A 25,477-nucleotide genomic window follows, 5' to 3' on the forward strand; every position below is an offset into this window, starting at 1 on the left:
AGTAAAGGGGAAAAGTGTAGGAAATTAATCATGGGGCTTACTTTTCCCATCAGGGTGGTATTTTTTTTTTTTGGGGGGGGGCAGTTAACTTCATGCCTAAAATCTATGTTTTATAATGCTATTCTACACATTTTGTCATGAGGCTATGAGAAAATGTTGCAGTTTTAAAGCAAATTGTCTACTATTTACACAGTTTGCCATGAAGCTGAGAGAGAATGTAGCTGTTTTAAAGACAATTTCCTGCTATTCTACAGATTTTGCTGTTATACGCTATATGGGGGCACCCTGACCTCCAAGTTGTGTAATAATAATTTGGTTGGCGGTACCCTGGAGGTCGGGGGCCCAGGGCACGACATGAAGCAACATCAGGAGTGTGGTAGTACTTATTTTGAACACATGATGGTGCTATAGTGTTATATTAGATATCAAATGGCTCTGGGTTGACACTGTGTAAATGGATTCAATGAGAGATGATAATTACTTGTTCATGTTCAGTTAGTTGTATGTTCACCGCAAAGTTTGATATCAACCTTTTTAGTAAGTTTTATCATAGACTAATCATGTTGAAATTACAGCCTAGGCTTACTCGTGTTGTAAATCGTTATAAACATCTAATGGGGCTTATCGTTTGATCGTTTTTTGTTTGGATGTGGATTGCAGTTTATGTATCTCCTCAACTTATATGATACCATGTTTTGCTCTTTTTCTGTCCAAATTGTATTTTGTTATAAGGAACAGCCTTTATGTAGCCTATGGTGGTGATATGGAATGGGCAACGTGCTTTCCATTTCCTGCTTCTTCTAGTGAAGAGTTGCGTGGCTTTAGCATTATCCCTGTGTTGCTTATGGTCGCTTTGTGATGAAAAGGGACCTGCCTCCTCCTAGCGATGAGGAGATGGAGAGGGTGGGGTGGGTGGGTGCCGTTGTCATGGCAACACGATTAAGGTCAAATATATTTTAGACAGCTCTATTAGCACTTTTTGCTCCTGCGGATTAGCACCAACTCGGGATTATTTGATATGGTTGGTGGCATCGGGGATGTGCGATGGTTTGACTGAGGTTAGTGCGTTGTCAGTCTCGTTTTGTCATGACAAAGATACCGACCGGTGCAAAAATTCAATGTATTCAGAGTGAGAGAACATTGTAACTTTTTTTGCATTTAGTGTAGCTACTTACCCGGCACTGCGTCACTCGTGGGGTGAGTGTCCGCAACAGAACGTCGAATTGTAGCTGGTGGATACTGATACGCGCGTCATTGTGTTTTTGTACGGGAAAGAGAGTGAGGAGTGGAGAGAAAGAGGGGGGTAACGTTAGGTATGTGCCACCTGACTGCCTGCAGATGCCTTTGCAGCAGCAGGGAATGGACCTTCCAAAGGATGTAGGTGACAGAATACGTTTGCGGAGGAAATGCCAATGGAATCTTTTTTGAACAATGCGTGTCCACGGCTACATATCGAAATATTTTCAAAACAAATGATGTAGCATGTTAGTTTGTGTACTAGCGACACAAGTGCGTACGGGACTATTATGCAGTCTCACTGCGGCTGCAGCAGGGAGCTACTTGAATTCTCAAATAGTTTTACTAAAGCGACGGGATCTTTGCCGACCACAAGAAATGCTGCAGGCTTTCCCACAGTGACAGTGGCTGTGTCCTGCGTTTCATTCACCTCTAGGGATAGGACGAATGTTTGAAAAAAGAGTGTTCTGTGTTTATCAAGCAAACGATCTCTTTTGACGTCTACAGAAGTCCTCATCAAATCCAATATGCTTTGCTGATAAAGGATCGATCAATCATCAAGGACATCGATCAAGATGGAAAGCGAGGTTTTTCTGCCCCATCTGGAGCAATTTATGCTCAGCCCGCTTGTCATTTGGGTAAGTACCCTTCTGCATGTTAAAAATGTAGCTATGATAAAGGTCCTTGGCGTTGATTTTCCTATTAATAAGCAAACAATGATGTTTTTATTCTTTATTTTGTTTAGGTGAAGACATTTGGGCAAAACGATGGGAACATGACATTGGATTATCCCGAGTTACTGGATGGGGTCGTTTTGAACAAGATCATGATTCAAATGTAAGTTTAGTCTGTTCTTGTTTTGTTTAGTTGTACATTTTGCCCTGTGCACTGCAGCCAATAAGGAAGTTGGCTCTATGCCGGCCTGGTGTAACCTAATCCAAGCCAATGAGCAGCACTGTCCAGATAAAACAGTTAGTGTAGCTGGAATTTGACACATTTTGACCCAGTAGCCCATGTCAATGATTGGCTTATCACCCGTTTCTGCTCATCTGGCAGCAAGCTACAGTGTTGCTCATAATGTTGCTGTGATCATCCATGCTAATAACGAGAGAAGTTACATAATAATAGGCTATTTAACTTGGTTGTATTTTGACAATAAACTGAGTGCCAGTCTCTCTGCTATCATGCTAACTCCTTGTCAGTAGTGGTCATGTTTGGTGTGACAATGACATCAGTGGAGTTAAGAAGAGCACAAACAGATCTGGGACCAGGCTGTTTTGACTCCATTTGGACTCCATTTGGGCATGCTATAATTAGAGTGAGTTCTGCTGCCAACTTCATGCAAAACAAAATGTATGTACAAAGTGATATAACACTTAACCTGTTTGTACTCCAGTCCTCTCAGAATTTCGCAGCATTTTGGGAATGCTATTTTTAGAGCTCTAAGTTGTGCTGGGTCGGTCTGGGTCATTCTGCCTGATATTTAGTGTTTTCAGAATGAAGTTGTGTTCTTGTCTGTTTCTGCGTGTCGGCTAGTGGATACAGCCGTTACTAATACAGCACAGAGCTGCTGAAGTTCTTGTTAACTAGTCAATGCAGCACAACAGTGTGTGCTTTGTCACTCACTTGCCCTGAAGGAGTTCATTGTCTGTCTGTCTGTCTGTCTGTCTGTCTGTCTGTCTGTCTGTCTGTCTGTCTGTCTGTCTGTCTGTCTGTCTGTCTGTCTGTCTGTCTGTCTGTCTGTCTGTCTGTCTGTCTGTCTGTCTGTCTGTCTGTCTGTCTGTCTGTCTGTCTGTCTGTCTGTCTGTCTGTCTGTCTGTCTGTCTGTCTGTCTGTCTGTCTGTCTGTCTGTCTGTCTGTCTGTCTGTCTGTCTGTCTGTCTGTCTGTCTGTCTGTCTGTCTGTCTGTCTGTGTCTGTGTCTGTGTCTGTCTGTCTGTCTGTCTGTCTGTCTGTCTGTCTGTCTGTCTGTCTGTCTGTCTGTCTGTCTGTCTGTCTGTCTGTCTGTCTGTCTGTCTGTCTGTCTGTCTGTCTGTCTGTCTGTCTGTCTGTCTGTCTGTCTGTCTGTCTGTCTGTCTGTCTGTCTCTGTCTGTCTGTCTGTCTGTCTGTCTGTCTGTCTGTCTGTCTGTCTGTCTGTCTGTCTGTCTGTCTGTCTGTCTGTCTGTCTGTCTGTCTGTCTCGGTCAAGAATATGTATTGTAACGTTTCTAATTGGTTTCCAGAAAAGGCTGAGTCTGAGTCCCAGATCACTTAGTGCAGTCTTTCCAGCTCCCATTGCTGATGTGACAATGACAGCGACGAAGTTGACAAGACATTACGAAACAGATCTGGGACAAAATAGGTCTTAAAGGAAGTCTTCAAGAGCTCATTGAGTAGCTTATTGTTGGGGTACCTTATGGCTGGGAGAATTATCATCATCACCCACCTAATCATCACAAACTGATGTCCCCTCTGATAGACAGTCATTAGTGTGGCTGGGGGTTTGTTAGACCCAGGCTGTCCAATGAAAAGGCACTATAACCCCAAAGAACAACTTTTTATTAAGGTTAGATACAGCCTAGCTCTGAACCTAAACAATATCCACATTTAGGACTAATGTAAGTTATGTTTGAAGGGATCCAAATAACTAGAGGTTTATATATATATATACTGTCTTCTTTGGGATAAGAGCGTCTGTCATAGTCTGGTTAAAAAACAATACACACACACACACACAATGCTGGGGCCTGCCGGTGGTTTAGGATAATCCCTTGGATTGCATGGAGACCCTCTGGATTAGGGGCTTGTTGATAGTGTTTAGTTTTATGTGGAGAGCGAGACAGATGGCAGGGAGGGAGACAGTAGTGGCTCAGAGACCTACAGGAGACTATGGGGTCATCCTCATTAGGGTTCACAGTAGTGACACATTTTGCAACGGGAATTGAAAATGTGTGTTTCTTATTGGACCAATTCAGGTAGTCCCTCCCTGTTTTGGAATGTTTGCTTCCATTTTCTGCCTAATGAATACAACCATGGACAGATACCAAGGTACATCCTATCTGTTACAGGAGGCTGAGGCCAAATAGGTTTAGGTCACTGTGTCAGTCAGATTGCCAGTCATTAGGGAAATTGAAATGGCTGGGAAGGGAGTGGATGACTGGAGGGAGGGCTCTTTTAGGTGCTTGAGTGGAGAGTTGCTAGCCTGGTCCCAGATCTGTTTGTGCTGTCTTCCCAACTCACACGTGTCAAGGACCATAGGAGTTAGAAAACTGAGCAAACAGATCTGGGACCAGGCTAGAGTGGAGCCGGCTGATGCTATGGCTAGAGAGCAGCTACCATTTGGCTGTGAGTTCATCATGCCATGAGCCTGACAGAGGGTATGAGGTAATGGGGCAGAAAAAGAGGGAGAAACAGAGAGAGAGAGAGCTAGAAGCAGGTTTGATGAGAGTTAAAGCCAAGTTTAGCCAGATGTACTATATCTTTATAGCACCTGGCTTACCACATAACTCACCACCTCTGTGGCTGTAGAAATAGCATCTAATACGTCTTAGAAATAGTATTTATATGTAATGTCATTTCATATCCTTCAGAAATCACAGAGGTAACACTTGCCCATCTTTGTGGATGTAGCTGAAATAATGTGGTAATTAAGTTGCTATAACGTTATTATAATGTTTTCATTCTCCTCAGAAATCCCAAAGCGACTCTTCCGAGTGTCAACAAAGCGAACGACGACCCCAGTCAGAGGATTCTGAACCTGACCGTTCTCATCCGTCAAATCAAAACCTATTACCTAGTGAGTTACAGCTATGGATGTTCCCTCTTAGTTACGTTTCCACCATTAAACATGCCTCCCTTTTATACTGTGTGGAACATTTGAGTTTGAAAGATTGGCAAGTCAAACCACATTCGTTCTAGGGAAGGGACCGGCAAACACACACACACACACACACACACACACACACACACACACACACACACACACACACACACACACACACACACACACACACACACACACACACACACACACACACACACACACACACACACACACACACACACAGTCTCACGATTTGCATGATGCTAAGGGTTAATACCCTCTAAGTGAGGAGAGCAGCTCTCTGCACATCTGGCCCACAGCCCTGGCCTGATCTAGTCGGCCACCAGGCCACCCACCAGACTGTCAACCAGCCTCTTCTTAAGACGACTGCCCTAAATATCACCACATCCACCATGTAAACATCTCTGCAATCAGTGTGTGTCGTTAGGCAGTCTACAGTAATGCCTGTGCCAGACCTACAAGGCTTTGGAATGACCCATTTGGGTGGGATCACGACAGAGAGCGAGAGAGTCCCTCTCAGTCACAGCTGTCTATCTGTCTAATGCTGCGGTTTAGATGAAAGCAATTGTAGTAATTAAAAACAGAGCAATTATACAGACATAAGGTCAGTTTTAATTTGACCTTTATTTAACTAGGCAAATCAGTTAAGAATAAATGCTTATTTTCAATGACGGCTTAGGAACAGATCTGTACCTTGTTAGCTTGGGGGTTTGAAAATATAGTATGTTGTGAATGTGTGATAGCCCGAGACCTACTTTATATTGTTATATTTCCAGTATGGAGATCATTTTGAAACTTAATGTATTTAGCTAGTTTGTTTGTATGAAACACAATTATTCTAGTGTCTGTATTTATTTACAGGGCATGCATTTGTACAAACCCTCATCATACAGCACACACAGTATGTCATTACAGTATATCATCTAGAAAAATCCATGAAGACTGATAGTCTTTTGAAATGATATTGTCGTCGTTTATACGTAAAGGGTCTGTTTACCACAGTCGAGTACCAGTTCAATCTCATCATCGCAGCAATCTACTTTCCCAAAAGGGTTTGATTTGGATTCCGGAGGAAGAGTTCAATCACTTCTAATTCTTGCTCAGCAAAAAAACAAAAAACAGGAAAGAAACACCAAGAACAATCAAGATATCTAATGAATTCCCCTCAGAATGCCTTATGGGCCCCGGTCAAAAAGGAGTGGATTGCAATTTGGGAGGTATGCTAAGATGGCAAATGAAGACGGCAGCTCTCCTCTCTCTGTAGTAATGTAGGCTACAATGCTTGATCAAAAGATGAAATGGAGTCTGTTTCCCCAGACACTCTCATTCAAATTCTGTCATATTTAGACATAGTTATTTTGGGATGGAATTGGCCTAGTTTGTGTTAGTCTTAGAGTTGTGCATTTTGTGACAGGATTTTTAAAGATATATATTTTTTGTCATATTCAGTTGCAACGTTGCAGCTGTAATCTCTATGTCAAATTGATCCAAGTCTTATTTTGTGTGTAGTGCACCAATCACTGGTTGAAGAGATTATTTTATCTGCTATAAACCGCAATCCAAAAAAATGACTTCACTTCATAATCAGATTTTAGCTCGAGGGGGAAATCAAAGTGACCCCAGAGCCCAGTCCCTTAAACATTCCTCACTGGAAATGGGTCGCAGTCACTGGAAAATTGACTGGTTGATTGGATGGCAGTGGTTGATTTTACTGCATCACAGCTGCATGGCTAGCCAGACTGGAACTCTCTTACTAGGGACTTTACTAATTGTTTCCTGGACGTAAGAGGGGTCCTGGTTTTCTCAATGGGAAATTAAACATTGCATTACACATTCACACCACATTAGCCTAGTTAGCCACTGTAGCGACCAACAAACAGACATGGGTGCAAATAGTATTTAGTCTCTTTCCAATACCTTCGCTGTGCTTGATTGAGCTTACCCTGGCACAATGGAATAGTCCCTAAAGTGCAAACTCCGCCCGCCTGGCACTCGACGCAGGCTAAATAAAATGTGCTACATATTTGAAAGAAAATACGAATATTTTTTTTGAACTCAGGTCTGGTCAACAATTCCCCAGACTGGAAAATGCCTTGGCACCACTGGCATTATAGGCTGAAAGGTTTATGTATAAAGAAGCACCAAAGAAACTGGCCATTTCTTACAGCCATTCTGGTCCCTCTCCGTCTGTTGGCACCAAGTCGACACATTTAAATGCCTGACTATACGATCCCAACCCTACTCATTCAGATAACATTGGCCGGATCCCAACAGTGGTTGTTTTTTGTCCTCCTGTCTCACTCTTTCGTTGTCCTTTTCCGTACCCACGCTCCCTTTCTCATCCCCCCTTTTCTCCCTTTCCTAGGAGACTCTGAGGCAGCTGATCATGATGCCTTTACCCAACGTGTTGGTGCTTGGCAGGACTCCTCACTGTGGTGTGTTTGCCCACCATACCCACACCGTCTTACATTCTGTTGAGAAACCCAAAGAGAGAGAGCAGTACACCCTTTGAATTCTATGTGATGTACAGTACTACTTTAGTTCCACAGATGGTGCATCTTCATTTGATCACCCTGTTGTTGCCAGAAATGTCAAACTTCTATTGTATTCCATGTTTAAAAGGGCTTTTAAAGTTGGTCATATCCACTTAAAAATGTCCGACTTGATTAGCCCCATCAACACTTATATCAATCGCTACAAAAATGTTCATAAATTATAATCCACACAATAATTCACATTTCCTGTTGCTGCAGGATTCTTTTCCTTCTATGACAAAGTAGTCAAATGAAGATCCTACCTGTAGACTTGGTTTGCCAGTCACACACGTCTGTTGAGAGACTAGAAATAACAACTGTATCTGTGCTGCGTAGATAGTTACAGTATGTAAGATGATTGACACCATCTTAGAGTTTGCAGTATCATCCTTCCATTTGTTGTCCGTGACATACCGTGACATAATATAATTATTCATATGAGTAAACTGAACTCAAACCAGACCAGGTAATTTGCAATGTTGCCTTATAAGTTGACCTCAAAACCCCTATAAGACAGACTTTGAGGGCCTTTGCTGTCTGTGTGTTCAGCAGATGTGTAATTCAAATGCACACCATCAGTCTGATAGATGTGCTAGCCTTGGTGACAGGCTCTGGCCTGATGAGTGACCCAAATTCACACAGCAGCCTGCCTCAAGTTAGACTACATCTGAATTTCCTTTAATCATTGACTTTAATCTGAATTTAATGTGTGGGGGTTGTATTTTGGGGTTTTCTCCTCAGAGCAAAGTCTGGAGGAAATGAAGAAATTACTTCTTCTCTTATTGGGCTGTGCTGTCCAGGTAGGAGGAGTTGGAGAGGTGTGTGTAGTTGTGTTCGTGTGTGTGTGTGTGTAGGGGGGGTCTGGAACGATGTTGTTTTAGCTAGCTCATAATTGAGGATTTGAGGGGGGGCCCCTGTTTCACCTCACCAACAGGATGTCCGTCCCCCAGGCTAGGCTACACACACTCATTAAGACCCTAATCTACTATACCCACTGTGTGTTTTCAGTGTGAGAAGAAAGAGGAGTACGTCGAACGCATCCAGACCCTCGACTTTGACACGAAAGCAGCAATAGCTGCTCATATCCAAGAGGTACAGTATCTTGTTCCACGTTGCACTTGTCCCTGGTCTGTGCGTGACAATGACAGCAGTAGAGTCGGCAAGACAGATCTGGGACTCAGGCTAGCTTTTTCCACATTCAGTAACATGCATGTTTCTCTTATGTGGAAGTATTAGTGATTGAGAACATGACAAGGGCAGGCTAGCGATTTGCAAACTGTTTTTAACAACATGCACCAAACTGTGTTGTGATTTAAATAATGATCCTTTTTAAAAAAGCATTAGAAACATTAATTTTACAATAATCCGTTAAAGGTCCTGTATAACCACCGGGCTTTTAGTAATTAACAACAACATAATAAATCCATTTAGCATGTGTGAATACATTTTACATGTGGGTGGTCCTGGGAATTGAACTCGCTACCCTGGCATTACAAGCACCACACTCTACCAATTTAGCTACAAAGAACTACATGGGTAGCTTTTATACCACATTTATCCCACAATTATTTATTTAGGAGAACAATAATACCTTTCATTGCATTAAGTTCACATGAGAAATGACGTAATTATTTCTCTCAGGTAATAGAAGTTCACATGGAACTTAAGGTCAAAGGTCATTTTTTAAATTTTTATTAGGATCCCCATTAGCTAACGCCGTAACGCTAGCTAATCTTCCTGGGGTCCAACACCAATTAACAAGACATTACAAACAACCACAATCAAGACTTCACAAACATTCAACATGTAGACCATACAGACGATTAAAATACGTGACAGGAAACACATTTAACATTCAATTGATGCTTTCTATTTCCTGTCCAGTCATATAGTCTATTGCATTAGATGTTGTTTTATTGTATTCTTGAAGGTGGATTTACTTTTTTCCTGAGAAATATGGATTGGTAAAGATTTCCATTCAGCTATGGCTTTATATAAAACTGTAGACTGCAGGTGATTTGTCCTTGCCTTAGGTTGTTTTAGCTGCCCTGAATTTGCCTGTCTGATTTGGTGGTCATGCGTGTTGCTAGTATGTAATAACTGGACTGAAAAGTTCTGTGTGTTTTTAAAAAATAGAACATTCCTAAAGAAAATCAGAAGACTGGATAGTCATTTATTTTGAACGTGAAGCTATGAGAGATTCTGATGCACTTGGATAATATTCATACGGACAGAGCAAACCAGGCAGCCCTGTTTGGAGCCATTTGGAGCTTTTTTTAGACCTTTCTTTGCTGCAGATGACCATATAACTGGACAGTACTCTAAGTGTGATAGGACTAGGGATTGACCATATAACTAGACAGTACTCTAAGTGTGATAGGACCAGGGATTGACCATATAACTAGACAGTACTCTAAGTGTGATAGGACCAGGGATTGACCATATAACTAGACAGTACTCTAAGTGTGATAGGACCAGGGATTGACCATATAACCAGACAGTACTCTAAGTGTGATAGGACCAGGGATTGACCATATAACCGGACAGTACTCTAAGTGTGATAGGACCAGGGATTGACCATATAACTGGACAGTACTCTAAGTGTGATAGGACCAGGGATTGACCATATAACTGGACAGTACTCTAAGTGTGATAGGACCAGGGATTGACCATATAACTGGACAGTACTCTAAGTGTGATAGGACCAGGGATTGACCATATAACTGGACAGTACTCTAAGTGTGATAGGACCAGGGATTGACCATATAACTAGACAGTACTCTAAGTGTGATAGGACCAGGGATTGACCATATAACTGGACAGTACTCTAAGTGTGATAGGACCAGGGATTGACCATATAACTAGACAGTACTCTAAGTGTGATAGGACCAGGGATTGACCATATAACTGGACAGTACTCTAAGTGTGATAGGACCAGGGATTGACCATATAACTAGACAGTACTCTAAGTGTGATAGGACTAGGGATTGACCATATAACTAGACAGTACTCTAAGTGTGATAGGACCAGGGATTGACCATATAACTGGACAGTACTCTAAGTGTGATAGGACCAGGGATTGACCATATAACTGGACAGTACTCTAAGTGTGATAGGACCAGGGATTGACCATATAACTGAACAGTACTCTAAGTGTGATAGGACCAGGGATTGACCATATAACTAGACAGTACTCTAAGTGTGATAGGACTAGGGATTGACCATATAACTGGACAGTACTCTAAGTGTGATAGGACTAGGGATTGACCATATAACTGGACAGTACTCTAAGTGTGATAGGACTAGGGATTGACCATATAACTAGACAGTACTCTAAGTGTGATAGGACTAGGGATTGACCATATAACTGGACAGTACTCTAAGTGTGATAGGACCAGGGATTGACCATATAACTAGACAGTACTCTAAGTGTGATAGGACCAGGGATTGACCATATAACTGGACAGTACTCTAAGTGTGATAGGACCAGGGATTGACCATATAACTAGACAGTACTCTAAGTGTGATAGGACCAGGGATTGACCATATAACTAGACAGTACTCTAAGTGTGATAGGACCAGGGATTGACCATATAACCAGACAGTACTCTAAGTGTGATAGGACCAGGGATTGACCATATAACTGAACAGTACTCTAAGTGTGATAGGACCAGGGATTGACCATATAACTAGACAGTACTCTAAGTGTGATAGGACTAGGGATTGACCATATAACTGGACAGTACTCTAAGTGTGATAGGACTAGGGATTGATCATATAACTAGACAGTACTCTAAGTGTGATAGGACCAGGGATTGACCATATAACTAGACAGTACTCTAAGTGTGATAGGACTAGGGATTGACCATATAACTGGACAGTACTCTAAGTGTGATAGGACCAGGGATTGACCATATAACTAGACAGTACTCTAAGTGTGATAGGACCAGGGATTGACCATATAACTGGACAGTACTCTAAGTGTGATAGGACCAGGGATTGACCATATAACTAGACAGTACTCTAAGTGTGATAGGACCAGGGATTGACCATATAACTGGACAGTACTCTAAGTGTGATAGGACCAGGGATTGACCATATAACTGAACAGTACTCTAAGTGTGATAGGACCAGGGATTGACCATATAACTAGACAGTACTCTAAGTGATAGGACTAGGGATTGACCATATAACTGGACAGTACTCTAAGTGTGATAGGACTAGGGATTGACCATATAACTGGACAGTACTCTAAGTGTGATAGGACTAGGGATTGACCATATAACTAGACAGTACTCTAAGTGTGATAGGACTAGGGATTGACCATATAACTGGACAGTACTCTAAGTGTGATAGGACCAGGGATTGACCATATAACTAGACAGTACTCTAAGTGTGATAGGACCAGGGATTGACCATATAACTAGACAGTACTCTAAGTGTGATAGGACCAGGGATTGACCATATAACTAGACAGTACTCTAAGTGTGATAGGACCAGGGATTGACCATATAACCAGACAGTACTCTAAGTGTGATAGGACTAGGGATTGACCATATAACTGGACAGTACTCTAAGTGTGATAGGACCAGGGATTGACCATATAACTAGACAGTACTCTAAGTGTGATAGGACCAGGGATTGACCATATAACTGGACAGTACTCTAAGTGTGATAGGACCAGTTATTGACCATATAACTAGACAGTACTCTAAGTGTGATAGGACCAGTTATTGACCATATAACTAGACAGTACTCTAAGTGTGATAGGACCAGTCATTGACCATATAACTGAACAGTACTCTACGTGTGATAGGATCAGGGATTGAATCACATGATTCAGTGTGCTAGATGTTACATACTCTGAACAGGTCATGAGCAATACAAACTAAATGAAAAGGCTTTCTGATTCCCCAGGAACGAATACCAAATGAACGTTCTAGCACGTGTTGTCTTGTCTGTGTGACAACGGTGCACAGTGTTCTGTCACTGTTACTCAGCACGACCATCAAGCGCTTATTGGGAACAGTGTGCAATGAAAAATGAAAAACTGTCATTGCATTGCCAGTCTTCCATTGTAGCCAATCCAGTCACAGAGGAACTCCTACTTGGTTCCCAATAACATGGTCCAAACATTGTCATTTGAAACACATGTGCTGGGTGTTTCGCAACATTAGAGGATGTGTCTAATAACACACATAGATGCTGCTAAAAGACCTGCACAATATTACCCTATACTTGACTATACACACTAACATGTTTTTAGGGTAATTTATCATGGAGTGGTACCTATGTACAGTATCATTCCACGTACTGCTTTGAGGTACATATATAGGGAGAACGGAGTGAATGGAATGGCGTCAAACCATGTGTTTGATTTGTTCTGTTCCTCCCTGTGATTGGTCAGGTTACCCACAGTCAGGACAGTGTATTGGACCTCCATTGGCTGGAGGCCAGCGAGCTCTGTGCTGAGGACCTGGAGACCCTGTTCAGACGCCTGGTGGACCAGAGAGACACACAGCTGGAGGTAGGGGGTTATAAATGGGTTATGGAGGGGTTATGAATGTGTTATGTTCTCCTTATATAGGCCTGGTGGGCCAGAGAGACACACAGCTGGAGGTAGGGGGTTATAAATGGGTTATGGAGGGGTTATGGCTGTGTTATGTTCTCCTTATACAGGCCTGGTGGACCAGAGAGACACACAGCTGGAGGTAGGGGGTTATAAATGGGTTATGGAGGGGTTATGGGTGTGTTATGTTCTCCTTATATAGGCCTGGTGGACCAGAGAGACACACAGCTGGAGGTAGGGGGTTATAAATGGGTTATGGAGGGGTTATGGGTGTGTTATGTTCTCCTTATATAGGCCTGGTGGACCAGAGAGATACACAGCTGGAGGTAGGGGGTTATAAATGGGTTATGGAGGGGTTATGAATGTGTTATGTTCTCCTTATATAGGCCTGGTGGGCCAGAGAGACACACAGCTGGAGGTAGGGGGTTATAAACGGGTTATGGAGGGGTTATGGGTGTGTTATGTTCTCCTTATGTAGGCCTGGTGGGCCAGAGAGACACACAGCTGGATGTAGGCGGTTATAAACGGGTTATGGAGGGGTTATGGGTGTGTTATGCTCTCCTTATGTAGGCCTGGTGGGCCAGAGAGACACACAGCTGAAGGTAGGGGCCACTGTTGACATACTGCACAGTGTTTATAGGTTTGACTTTGCTGAGTCATACAAGATATTGCTGTGCCATAAAATATTCTGTAAGTCTTACTAGACTTTTATAGCAGTAGTTACCTATTGACTTTCTATATTGATCTGTGGTGAAATGGAGGAAGTTGAAAGGGAGGAAGTTGAACTTGAAATGACAGGTGAAGGAGAAGTGTCATTTCCTGTCCTATTTTCATCTTTCCTGCCTCCGTTCTTTTCTCCTCCCCACCCCAGACTATTTTAGAGCTAATGCAGGAGAGAGAGTCCACCCCGTCACCCTCTCCGCCCAGCGCCCAGTCCCCCAGTGACTGTCCCAGCATGCAACAGCAGGCGACCTCCCACCAGCACTTGTCTGTGGAGCTGGCCGACTCCAAGGCCAAGGTCAGACGGCTGCGCCAGGAGCTGTGAGTAGTCAGATAAGGACACTCCCAGTCCCAACCCTCCCACTCAGTGGTCATAAAGTAACCTGGGCATGACAATGACAGCCATGGGTTTGGCAAGACAACATAAACAGATATCGAATGCAGGCTAAGCATAAATGTATTTGAAAGGCACAATCTGTCATTTGTATCAGTAGTGCAGTACTGCTTGAGGACTTTCTGAGTCATCTTCCACCCAACTGGTCATTGTGTTTAGAGGATACATGTGTCATTTCCCTAACCCAGCGTTAGAGGATATACTGTATGTAAGCCTTCTTTAAAGAACTCAAAAGCACCCTAGGGCATCTTCATTTCCTGTTTTATATTCTGTACAACATTTGAAATAGCATGAATAAGACCAACTAAGTGTTTTTCTTTCTCAGGTTGTCTCCAAATATGTTTGGAGGTTAAACAGTTGAGCTGTGAGACAAGGCAAACGGTCAACAGTAGAGAGAGAGAGAGAGAGAGAGAGAGAGAGAGAGAGAGAGAGAGAGAGAGAGAGAGAGAGAGAGAGAGAGAGAGAGAGAGAGAGAGAGAGAGAGAGAGAGAGAGAGAGAGAGAGAGAGAGAGAGAGAGAGAGAGAGAGAGAGAGAGAGAGAGAGAGAGAGAGAGAGAGAGAGAGAGAGAGAGAGAGAGAGAGTCATCCTGAACGGATACAGGAGAAGGTGTCTGGGGATAGTTTGGCCCAGATTCTCTCCTTGGCATGACCCTCCAGGGCCTTGCATTGCCATTGTCCCACTTTGGCCCTCTTCCTCCCTGCCACCCCCCAGACCTGATTCAGCCCTCCATCTCTCCTCCTCTTCTCTCTTTTACCGCTTTCATTGTCTAACTGGGATATGCTGACTCTAGCCCCCGGGCTGTACAGCAGTACAGTATCCTCATAATGCAACCCAACACTATCTGTTTTGTTCCTAGAAATGTAACAGCTTTTGGTTGTAGTGCACACTTGATGTCAACAAAGTGATAGGTTTGTGAGAAAACATGTACGACAGAAGCTTTTCTCCTAGGGATTCTAAAAAATGGTCATGCCGTAGTACTGGCCAGTATGTTGCTACTTCCCAGAGAAACTGGGGGTGGAGGAAGTGATGGTCTGGGTGCTGCAGTGTGTGGTGGAATGTGGCCAAGCATGCAGGAGCCAGGCATCCCATATCTGCACTCGTAGAAAAAAGGGTCCCAAAAGAGTTCTACATGGAACCAAAAGGGGTTCTTCAAAGGGTTCTCTTATATAATATTAAATTGAACATGTTAAATGTCTTCTCCAAGAGCTGTATATAATGGCTGTATGACTTGACCTACTGTATCTGTCTGAGTGGATGGGGGGTAGAAGTCAGGACTGTGCGTGTGGCGTGCATGCATGCATGTGTGGCAACATTAAGAAAAGCTATGCATACTTACACCATCCCTCTCCATCTCTTTCTATCCCCTCCCTCCCTCTCCATCTCTTTCTCTCCCCTCACTCCCTCCCTCCCTCCCTCCATCCCACTCAGAGAGGAGAAGAGTGAGCAGGTACAGGACTGCAGACAGGATCTGGAGAACATGGAGGCTGAGTTCAACAGGATTCAACAGGAGGTAGAGAGAAGTGACACACGCACACACACACACACGCACACACACACACACACACACACACACACACACACACACACACACACACACACACACACACACACACACACACACACACACACACACACACACACACATGCACACACACACACACGCATACACACACACACATGCATACACACACACACACACACACACACACACACACACACACACACACACACACACACACACACACACACACACACACACACACACACACACACACACACACACACACACACACACACACACACACACACACACATGCATACACACACGCATACACACACACACACACTCATACACACACGCACACACACACAAACACACGCAAACACACACGCACACACACACAGACACACACACAGACACACACGCATGGACCTCCTCTCTAACCCTCAGTAACATGACACACAGTATCCTTACTTCTATCAGAGATTATTCAGATGAATGTACACTATGCTTTAGTGTAGATCAAGCCTTAGTGCTTAGCTAGTGACAGTGGCTACACCTCAACACTGTTTTCTACAACAGTACAAAAGCTGCAGCTTGATCTCCTGAGTTCCTAAATCTGTTTTCCTGAAAGGAGAAAGAGAGATTTCCTATTTATTTTCATGCTTAAAACATGGTTCTACATCAGCTGGGTCACATGGTCAGGGAAACCTCTCATAAATTCAATGAAATTCAAAGACTTTAATCTTCAAAAGATAAATACAGTGTAGATAGTTTTGTTTAAACTGTAGATTTATTATAAGACAGGAGCTACTTCCCAGCATTTTCCTCTCCCCACTTGAGGGAACGTTTGCCGTATATTTACCTCACGACCGTGTCCCATGTATGCTAAAACCCTTTCCCGTGTCGGTGTCCGTATCAGAACTCTGTGTTGCTAGCGGAGGCCCGGTCAGCCCGTACGTACCGTGACGAGCTGGATGCCCTGAGAGAGAGGGCCATCAGGGCTGACAAGCTGGAGAGCGAGGTGGGACGATACCGCGAGAAGCTGCACAACATGGAGTTCTACAAGGCCAAAGTGGAGGTACGGTAGCGCACGGAGAAACACATTCAATACTCAGACTATAGCGTGATAATGTGAATTTTGTCCACTGTTAAATTTATATCAGAACGTTTCAGAATGCAAAGCACCACAGCTACTAATATTTCAAATCAATTGTTAAGGTTTTACAAATGACTGTTATCGCACTTTGCAAAAAAACTTAGCTAGATCTCAAACAATACTTCACGTATTTCATCATTTAACAATTGACATTAATCTGCTGTTATCATGTACCCGACAGGGGTTTCTTTGTTTGTAACAGCCTTGATTTGCGTCTCATCTTGTAGGAGCTGAAGGAGGATAACTCTGTGTTGCTGGAGACCAAGGCTGTACTGCAGCAGCAGCTGGAGGGGTGGAGGGCCCGCTCTGATAAACTACACCAGCTAGAGAAACACAGTCTGCTGCTCAACGCCAGGGTCCACGTCATGGAACAGGTAGAAAACATGGAGTATTATGCAGTGGATTACATGTATGTAAACGGTGGTCAATATCAACATTGAGGGGAAACGGGTTCAAGGTTAAGGGACGGATGGGAAAGGGACTGGTCTTAGTGCAGGGGAGGATGTGTATTGGAAGATACATGCGATGGAACACGTTGATGGACGAAGAGGATCATACTGTACATGTTTGGATTATGTTGTGGACATGTGTGTGCCTTGGTCAAAAGGTCATACTTTCCCACGAAGATCAGATAGAGAAATAGGAAGTTGAATATCTTTAGAATAACAACGTCATCTCCCCCTCATCCTCTCTCTCTCTCGGCCCTTCCCAGGAGAAGGAGGTGGACAGGAGGCGCATGGAGGAGCTGCAGGAGGAGAACCTGGCCCTGGAGCTGGCCCAGAGGAGGAGCATGGAGGAGTCACAGCACCTGGGATGGGAGCTGGAGCAGCTGTCCAGGAGCCCCGACAACTCACAGGGTAAAGGCTGACAGTCTACTCTACCCACTTCATCTGCCCTGTGGGAACAGTGGTACTTATGGGAAGAGAAGTGACGTGTGAAATATCATTCTAACGTTAAGAACTATTCTATATGGCACAAAAAGGATACCTTCAATAAGATCATTCATTCAGTCATGATCTCACCTGTCTGTTCATAGTGGAGGTTATGTAACAGCTAGTTCGTATTCCTGTCATCCTTTCGGTCTGATGGCTGTGTTCAGGTCAGAAGTCTCTGGGTGAGGAGGTGGTTGAGGGGACCAGGAGTCGTCTGCTGAGGCTGGAGAGAGAGAACCAAAGCCTGCTCAGGACCATAGAGGAACTGAGAGCTGCTGACCTCAGCCTGGGACCGCAGCACAACCATAACCATGAGCACATGTGGAGGGACGGCCAGCGACCCACAAACACGGTAACTAGCCAGGGACCACGACACAAACATGAACACAATAGGCACACACAGCTGCTCAGGCAGCACACGTACAACCATCAACCCACACATTTGTAAGTCGCTCTGGATAAGAGCGTCTGCTAAATGACTTAAATGTAAATGTAAATGTAAATTCGGATTCCGGCGACTCTATTGAACTATAGCAGTGAACGGTGCTATTTCCATGTGAAAATGTTGTTTGTGTTTCCTTGTTTATTAGGCTGAGGTGGTTAGAGAGTACCTTGGCAGTTTAGACAACACCTCCTGGGAGCAGTCTGAATTGGTCATCAAAGAGGATTGTGACATTGACATAGACACATCACATCACAGGGACCCAGAGTGCAACGGAGTGTCGGTTGACCTAGAGGGAGAGATTGACCGACTGGAGAGGGAGAGCGAGACCCTCAAGGAGAAGATGGACCTTCAGAAGCAAGAGAAAGGCCAACTTGAAGACGGAGAGTCTTGCGACCTGAGTGACCCCATAGCTGACCTGGAAGCTGTAGCTAAAGACAACACCCGCAATCTCCTTCAACCAGGCGATTCAGTGTCTCTGACGCGTGATACCTCACCCTACTCTACTCGGGAGAACAGTAGCACAGGGCTGCAGGTGAGGGCTTCCTCTTCATCCACGAAGCACACAGAGCGTCTGGAAGCTAAGTGTAGAGCCCTGGACACAGAGGCCCAGCGGCTTCAGGCTGCCCTGGACAACACAGGTTGGTCTTCTGGGAGAATGTTGTGGTACTGCTGTCTCTTTGTAGCGTTTGGCTCTGTTGTGTTAGATACAGGTGCATTGAATGGGCAATGTGATGTGCTTTATTTGTTCAGGGATCCATTTACTTGTTGATTTTTGTGCTCTGTATGCCTGCTAACCTAATAATTGATGATTGGTGATTAATGAAGTAGCCTATATTCATTCATAATTATTATTATTTATTTTTTATCCACCCACGCCCCCACCCATCCATCCATCCATCCAACCTTCCATCCGTCCATCCATCAACCACACCCCTCCATCCATGCATCCATTCACCTCCAGGCCGGAAGCTCCAGCGGCTGGAGGCCGAGGTCCACGAGCTGGAGGCTGAGAACCAGATCCTGCAGGCTGGGCTGGAGGAGCTGAGGATCTCCTCGCGGCGCATGGAGCAGCTGGAGCAGGAGAAGCAGACCCTGGAGCAGGAGGCTTCAGGCCTGGAGAGAGACAAGAGGAGGCTGGAGAAGGAGAACCGCAGGCTGAGGCAGCAGGCAGAGATCCAGGACTCTACCCTGGACGGGAGCAACCTGAGGGTGGCTAGTCTGGAGAGAGAGAACAGGTATGATGCTAATGGTCACCATGGTATGATTGTGGTGCTAGCAATGTCAGGGTTGTGGGTTCGATTCCCGCTGCGATCACATGTATAAAAAGGTATGCACTTGTATACAAATGTATCTACTCACATACAATACAATATACAAAAATGTGTGCCCTCACTGTACTGTGAGTCGATTTGGATAAAAGCATCTGCTACATGGTTTATATTTCTATTATATTGTAACAGGGGGATGGGGAAGGAGGTGGAGAGGCTGAAGGAGGTGGAGGAAAGGATCAAGGGGCTGGAGAGGGATAACAGAGAGCTGGCCAAGCAGGGAGCGATCAACCAGAGGGCCCTGGTGACCCTGAGAGAGGTGAAGCCACTCAGATCAGCATTTAGCTTCTTATGTGTGATACTCATGTATTTTAGTGTGCCTGAAATGACAGATTTGTAAGTTTCCTGATGGGAAGATAAAGTTAAGCGAGCTTGAAGTCGTGGAGATTTAGATCACATGTCATGAATATATATCAATTGTTTTTGATTTAACAGCTCTGATAAGTAGGTCATTGGTCACAAGAGCTTTACATGGCTGCAAGAGGAGTCACTGAACTGAAATATGCGATGATACAAAAAGCAGATATTTCTGACCGTTGTTCCTCTGTAGGAGTTGGTGAGTGACAAGCTGAAGACCCAGCAGAGGGAGAATGAGCTGGAGAGGCTGGCCCACGAGCTGGAGATGAGAGTCCTCAACCAGGACACATCACCACAGAGTGACGAGGAAACTCCAGACACCAGGTAAAACACTGGACACAGCGAGGTTCATGCAACTGATTTAGTCTACCCCCCCCCCCCCCCCCCCACAAACCAGGTTAGGTGATAGTTGTACAATTCTTCAATTAAGTTTGTGAATGACTGTGTTATACACATGACAATAGATTGGTGAGTTATTTTCCAATAAAATCAATTACAATTAGTGACAAAATACAGAAAAAGATGTCTACTTTTCCCTCCCCCACGTGTTGTTCTAAATCCCCATTTATTTTATTTCCCTCTCCCCAGTAGGTTCAAGATGTTGGAGTCTGAGCTAGAGTCGTCTCTGAAGAGGTCCCTGCAGATCAAAGAAGACAAGATGGCTGCCGTTGAGGCTCGTCTGCAGGAGTCCTCCACCCTCAACCAGCAGCTACGTCTTGAACTCAAGACTGTGAGTCTGGCCTAAAGTTCCTCAGTTTCAAAGGGAAACTATACCTTGTCTACATTCATTCACTTTTACATTGGAGTTCTTTGTCAAAGTATTTTGAATTCTGAAGTTGAAAAATGGCCTCGCTCAGTAGCAATATCTGACCTTTGTTCTTGACCCCCTACAGGTGCGTCTGAACTACGAAGCCCTGCTGCAGAGGGAGGAGGAGGAGCATGCGGCGCGTAGCCCCACCCCTCAGAGGGAGAGTGACAGGGCAGTAAGCGGATGGCAGCGAGAGAGCCAGGAAACCACCAGGGAGCTGCTGAGGGTCAAGGACCGCCTCATCGAGGTGGAGAGGAATGTGAGTGGAGAACTTAGTATCATCATGTTTTGACTAAGCACTAAATTTGATGCTCTTATTTCAATTTTTATATTTTCTGAAATGCATCTGACTTTGTTTAAAGGCCTCCCAATAATGACTATGGGATGATAGAACTCAAACCTACATAACATTTTAGTCATTTAGCAGACGCTTCATTATTTCATTACATTACATTGCCACGTTAATACAAATGTTATCCATCTAAACCAGACTATTACTATGGATCAACACCAGCTTCAAATTTTTTCTATGTATTATTGACTTGTCCCTCTTTTCCTCCCCTACTGCAGAATGCCACACTGCAGGCAGAGCGTCAGGCACTGCAGGTCCAGCTCAGACAGCTGGAGACTCAGTCAGACGGCCTGCAGGCTCAGATCCTGGCCCTGCAGAGACAGACCGCCTCCCTGCAGGAGAGCAACACGGCTCTCCAGACACACAACGCTAACCTGCAGGTTAGAGGAGCAACATTCCTGATATACTAATATACTCCTAGTACACTGATAAGATACTCAAAATACACAAATACCCACACAATGATTTAATGCTTCCAAAATATGAACTTTTATTTTGAAGTGAGTACTTTTATTTTGAAGTGAAATCTGTGTGCAGATATCCATTCTGCATTGGAGTGATCTTGTTTTTATACCTAGCACTCAAGTTAGCTCATATAATGCCATTCTAACAGAACCTGATACTGTAAGGTTGGTGTTACATGAAGCAGTTTGAATTCAACTTAAGTTGATTTGTTAAATGTGAACCACTTCCTATAAAGTCCTTTCATACATGGTATGAGTAGTATTTCATCTTATACAGTATAAACTCATACCTTTGAATTTCAACCTTTTCACACATAATAATCATATCCACGCCTATCCAACCACAGGTCGAAAAGTCCACTCTGAACTCCCAGAGTGCATCACTCCTGGCCCAGAACGCTCAGCTCCAATGCCAACAATCCAGCACTGAGGGTGATAAGGAGGTGGCCATGCGTGAGCGCGAGGAGCTGCGTGGCGTGCACGACCAGCTCCTGAGGGACCACGAGAGGCTGGCGGCGCTGCACGAGAGACAAGCCATGGACTACGAGGCCCTGATGGGAAAACACGGTTGTCTGAAGAACGCCCACCGCACTCTGGAGCTGGAGCATAGAACGCTGGAGGACAGGTAGAGGAAGGGGACCAGAGACCATTCTGATTCTGTCATGGTTCACAATATACCATTTGAATGCTTGAGTAATGGTTGCTTAAATTCCACCTCTCTATTTTATGTTCTCGTGCAACAATGAGGATATCTGTTGAGGAAAATATGTTGGATTTTAGAACTACAGTATATAGGTTCTACCCGTTCATATTTTATCAAAGACACTCATCAATGGCTGTGACACTCATTTCCCATCCATGCAAAAACAACGAAAACAGCAACCGAGAGGAAAACTCTCTAAATAACCACGATGGTGTGTTGCTGTAGGTACAAAACCCTGCTGCGGCAGAAGGCTAAACTAGAGGGTCTGGAGAAGGCTCTGAGAGAGGAGCAGGACAAGATGTCTGTGGAGAAGGAGCAGCACAGGACCACCGCTTCAGAGTGTCGACAGCTCCGGGATGAGAAGGACTGGTGAGGGGCGCACATAGCATAACACACACACACACACACAGCATCTTCAAAAGATGACAAAGATTCCCTCTACACACAGCATAGCTCACCACACACATAAGCTCACAATAAAGATAGTTACAGGCTGATAGCTTTTACATAGAATTCAGAGACATTGCTTGTATAACTTGCTGACATTCAGAGAACTTTGTTTGTCTAACTGTTGTTCTTAACAATATGTTTTCGCCTTACTTTGTCAGAGTGTTTCTTCTATGTATATTTCTATGTGCCCCCAGGCTGAACCAGACGTACCGTCAGCTGTTGAAGGATCAGGAGGAGCTCCAGGCGGACCATAAGAACATGAAGACCCTGCTGAACAGCACCAAGCTGGAGCAGACCAAGCTCGAGTCTGACTTCAACAAGCTCAGAGAGCAGTACCAACAGCTAGACATCACCAACACCAAGCTCACCAACCAGTGTGAGGTATGAAGGACATATTTAAGCAACAAGGCTCAAGGGGGTGTGGTAAATCACGAATATAGCACGGTTAAGGGCTGTTCTTATGCACAACGCAATGCGGAGTGCCTGGATACAGCCCTTAGCCGTGGTATATTGGCCTTATACCACAAACCACCGAGGTGCCTTATTGCTATTATAAACTGGTTACAAACGTAATTAGATCAGTAAAAATAAACATTTTGTCATACCCATGGTATGACGTCTGATATAACACGGCTGTCAGCCAATCAAAATTCAGGGCTCGAACCACCCAGTTTCTAATAATACCTTCACCATCCAGGTTCATTTAAGTTATAATTCAAAATATATTTACCTAAAAGCATCCATTTTAATCAATCAAAACTTGATAAAAATTTAAATATTCTGTACAGTTGTAATGAAGGTTTTGTTGATCGTATTGTAATGAAACAGTCGGGGAATGCGGCTCGAACCCTCCACCTTCTGACCCGAAGCCCAGTGCGCCATCGACTGTGCCACAGATGCATGCTCATGTCACGAAGTCGATTCTCCCCCCCTTATTAACCCAGCGTCGTTACAGCATTGCTTGAAAAGTAATTAGATTCTGTATTCCCCAAGCACTATACGAAGAGGCTATGTGAGGATATTCACATTTGCTCTCAAAGCAGTTTTGTGCCAGATTGATGTGTTGTAGTAATGCTATCATTAAAGAAGTCATTGACATATACTATGTGCTCTTGTGTCTAGCTGCTGAGTCAGTTGAAGGGGAACCTGGAGGAGGAGAACCGGCACCTGCTGGACCAGATCCAGACCCTGATGCTGCAGAACCGCACCCTGCTAGAACAGACGATGGAGAGCAAGGACCTGTTCCACGTAGAACAGAGACAGCACATGTAAGGGACCCATCTATCTGGCTGAAGGCCGAGTCGTAGAGCTTTAACCCCTTGCATTCCAACTTGCAGTTAATGGACTGAATTAGAAGTTAATTGAACCAAATGTAATAGATGTTCCACCACCAGCAGAAGACACTGTACAGTATATCTACAGGATATAAGAGCATAGTTTGTACAATAGTAGCTACAGCCACAGTATATTTCTTCTCATAATGATCGACTTATGGAATGTATTCACATTTTGCTAAAACAATGGGCTTGACATAGGACACAAGGCATTCCAGAGCAGCACAAAACAAAAGGCATTGATTCAGCTATAGAGCACCGTTGCACCAAACACACAGTGCATCCCATCATATTTAGAGCACCAAAACCACTGGGCCTCTGAGTTTGACAGAGCATGGATTATTGATGTCGCCTGCCATCTGTAGTGCCAGTTTAGAAAAAAGGTTGACTGACCTAAAAAAAATCCTCTCTCTCTGCTAGTGTCAACGTTGGCCTATATGGAATAAATCTCCCCCATTTTGAGTTTATCTTCTGGACATATGGGGCATACTAAGCTATGTGTAATATGAAAATATGGAAATATAACATTCACATTCTTTTCACCTGGGTCGTATTCATTGCGGCATGCAACGGAAAACGCTTTTTAACGGAAAATGGAAATGAGAGTTCCTTATTGGACGAGTACATGTAGTCCCTCACTGTTCCAGTCTATTTTCTTCCGTTGGTGCCTAATAAATACGACCTTGGGGTTTGATGGTGTTTAACCTGTCTGGGAACCTCTCGCCAACAGCCAATGAAATTGCAGGGTGCCAAATACAAATCAACAGAAATCTCACATATCAAATTTCTCAAACATACAAGTATTAGCCACCGTTTTAAAGATACAATTCTCGTTAATCCAGCCACAGTGTCTGATTTCAAAAATGCTTTACAGCGAAAGCTCCACAAACGATTATATTAGGTCACCACCTGATAAAGACAGCTTTGCTGTCAAAACGTTGGTAATTACATTTTTGCAGCTGAGCTCCTAGAGTGTGCGGCTCTCTTTTATTTTCAAGTTTTCTACTCTGCTAGCCAGCACCTCGCCTAAATAGGTGTGCGGTACTTTTTCTTCTAGGTCACCACCAAGTCACAGAAAAAAACAGCCATTTTTCCAGCCAAAGATAGGAGTCACAAAAAGAACAAATAGAGATAAAATGAATCACTAAACTTTGATGATCTTCATCAGATGACACTCATAGGACTTCATGTTACACAATACATGTATGTTTTGTTCGGTATAGTTCATATATATATATATCCAAAAATCTCATTTTACATTGGCGTGTTATGTTCAGTAGTTCCAAAACATGCAGTGATTTTGCAGAGAGCCACATCAATTTATAGAAATACTCATTATAAATGTTGATGAAAATACATGTGTTATACA

At 43.9% G+C, this 25,477-nt stretch overlaps 1 protein-coding gene across 6 annotated transcripts in view; it reads left to right on the plus strand.

The window, feature by feature from the left end:
• Positions 1-951: 951 nt before the first annotated feature.
• The window catches only part of LOC124003518 (girdin-like), a 36,459-nt gene continuing 11,933 nt past the window's right edge, over positions 952-25,477 (plus strand). The window contains exons 1-25 of one of the 6 annotated variants that reach the window (XM_046311828.1): positions 952-1,058; positions 1,744-1,874; positions 1,982-2,073; positions 4,904-5,009; positions 7,423-7,492; positions 8,333-8,409; positions 8,600-8,683; positions 12,999-13,118; positions 14,032-14,201; positions 15,704-15,785; positions 16,699-16,857; positions 17,163-17,309; positions 17,648-17,792; positions 18,035-18,219; positions 18,458-18,950; positions 19,274-19,547; positions 19,773-19,899; positions 20,191-20,321; positions 20,586-20,727; positions 20,891-21,064; positions 21,376-21,537; positions 21,969-22,246; positions 22,550-22,693; positions 22,969-23,155; positions 23,897-24,042. In XM_046311828.1, the coding sequence (XP_046167784.1) occupies positions 1,812-1,874; positions 1,982-2,073; positions 4,904-5,009; positions 7,423-7,492; positions 8,333-8,409; positions 8,600-8,683; positions 12,999-13,118; positions 14,032-14,201; positions 15,704-15,785; positions 16,699-16,857; positions 17,163-17,309; positions 17,648-17,792; positions 18,035-18,219; positions 18,458-18,950; positions 19,274-19,547; positions 19,773-19,899; positions 20,191-20,321; positions 20,586-20,727; positions 20,891-21,064; positions 21,376-21,537; positions 21,969-22,246; positions 22,550-22,693; positions 22,969-23,155; positions 23,897-24,042 (3,758 nt within the window). In that variant the 5' untranslated portion in view covers positions 952-1,058; positions 1,744-1,811. Of the gene's footprint in view, positions 1,059-1,081; positions 1,875-1,981; positions 2,074-4,903; positions 5,010-7,422; positions 7,493-8,332; positions 8,410-8,599; positions 8,684-12,998; positions 13,119-14,031; positions 14,202-15,703; positions 15,786-16,698; positions 16,858-17,162; positions 17,310-17,647; positions 17,793-18,034; positions 18,220-18,457; positions 18,951-19,273; positions 19,548-19,772; positions 19,900-20,190; positions 20,322-20,585; positions 20,728-20,890; positions 21,065-21,375; positions 21,538-21,968; positions 22,247-22,549; positions 22,694-22,968; positions 23,156-23,896; positions 24,043-25,477 lie in introns of those variants that run through there. The other 5 variants (XM_046311829.1, XM_046311833.1, XM_046311831.1 and 2 more) reach the window with 5 other exon arrangements.

Source organism: Oncorhynchus gorbuscha, linkage group LG18, assembly GCF_021184085.1.
Source record: "Oncorhynchus gorbuscha isolate QuinsamMale2020 ecotype Even-year linkage group LG18, OgorEven_v1.0, whole genome shotgun sequence".
Classification (NCBI taxonomy): domain Eukaryota; kingdom Metazoa; phylum Chordata; class Actinopteri; order Salmoniformes; family Salmonidae; genus Oncorhynchus; species Oncorhynchus gorbuscha.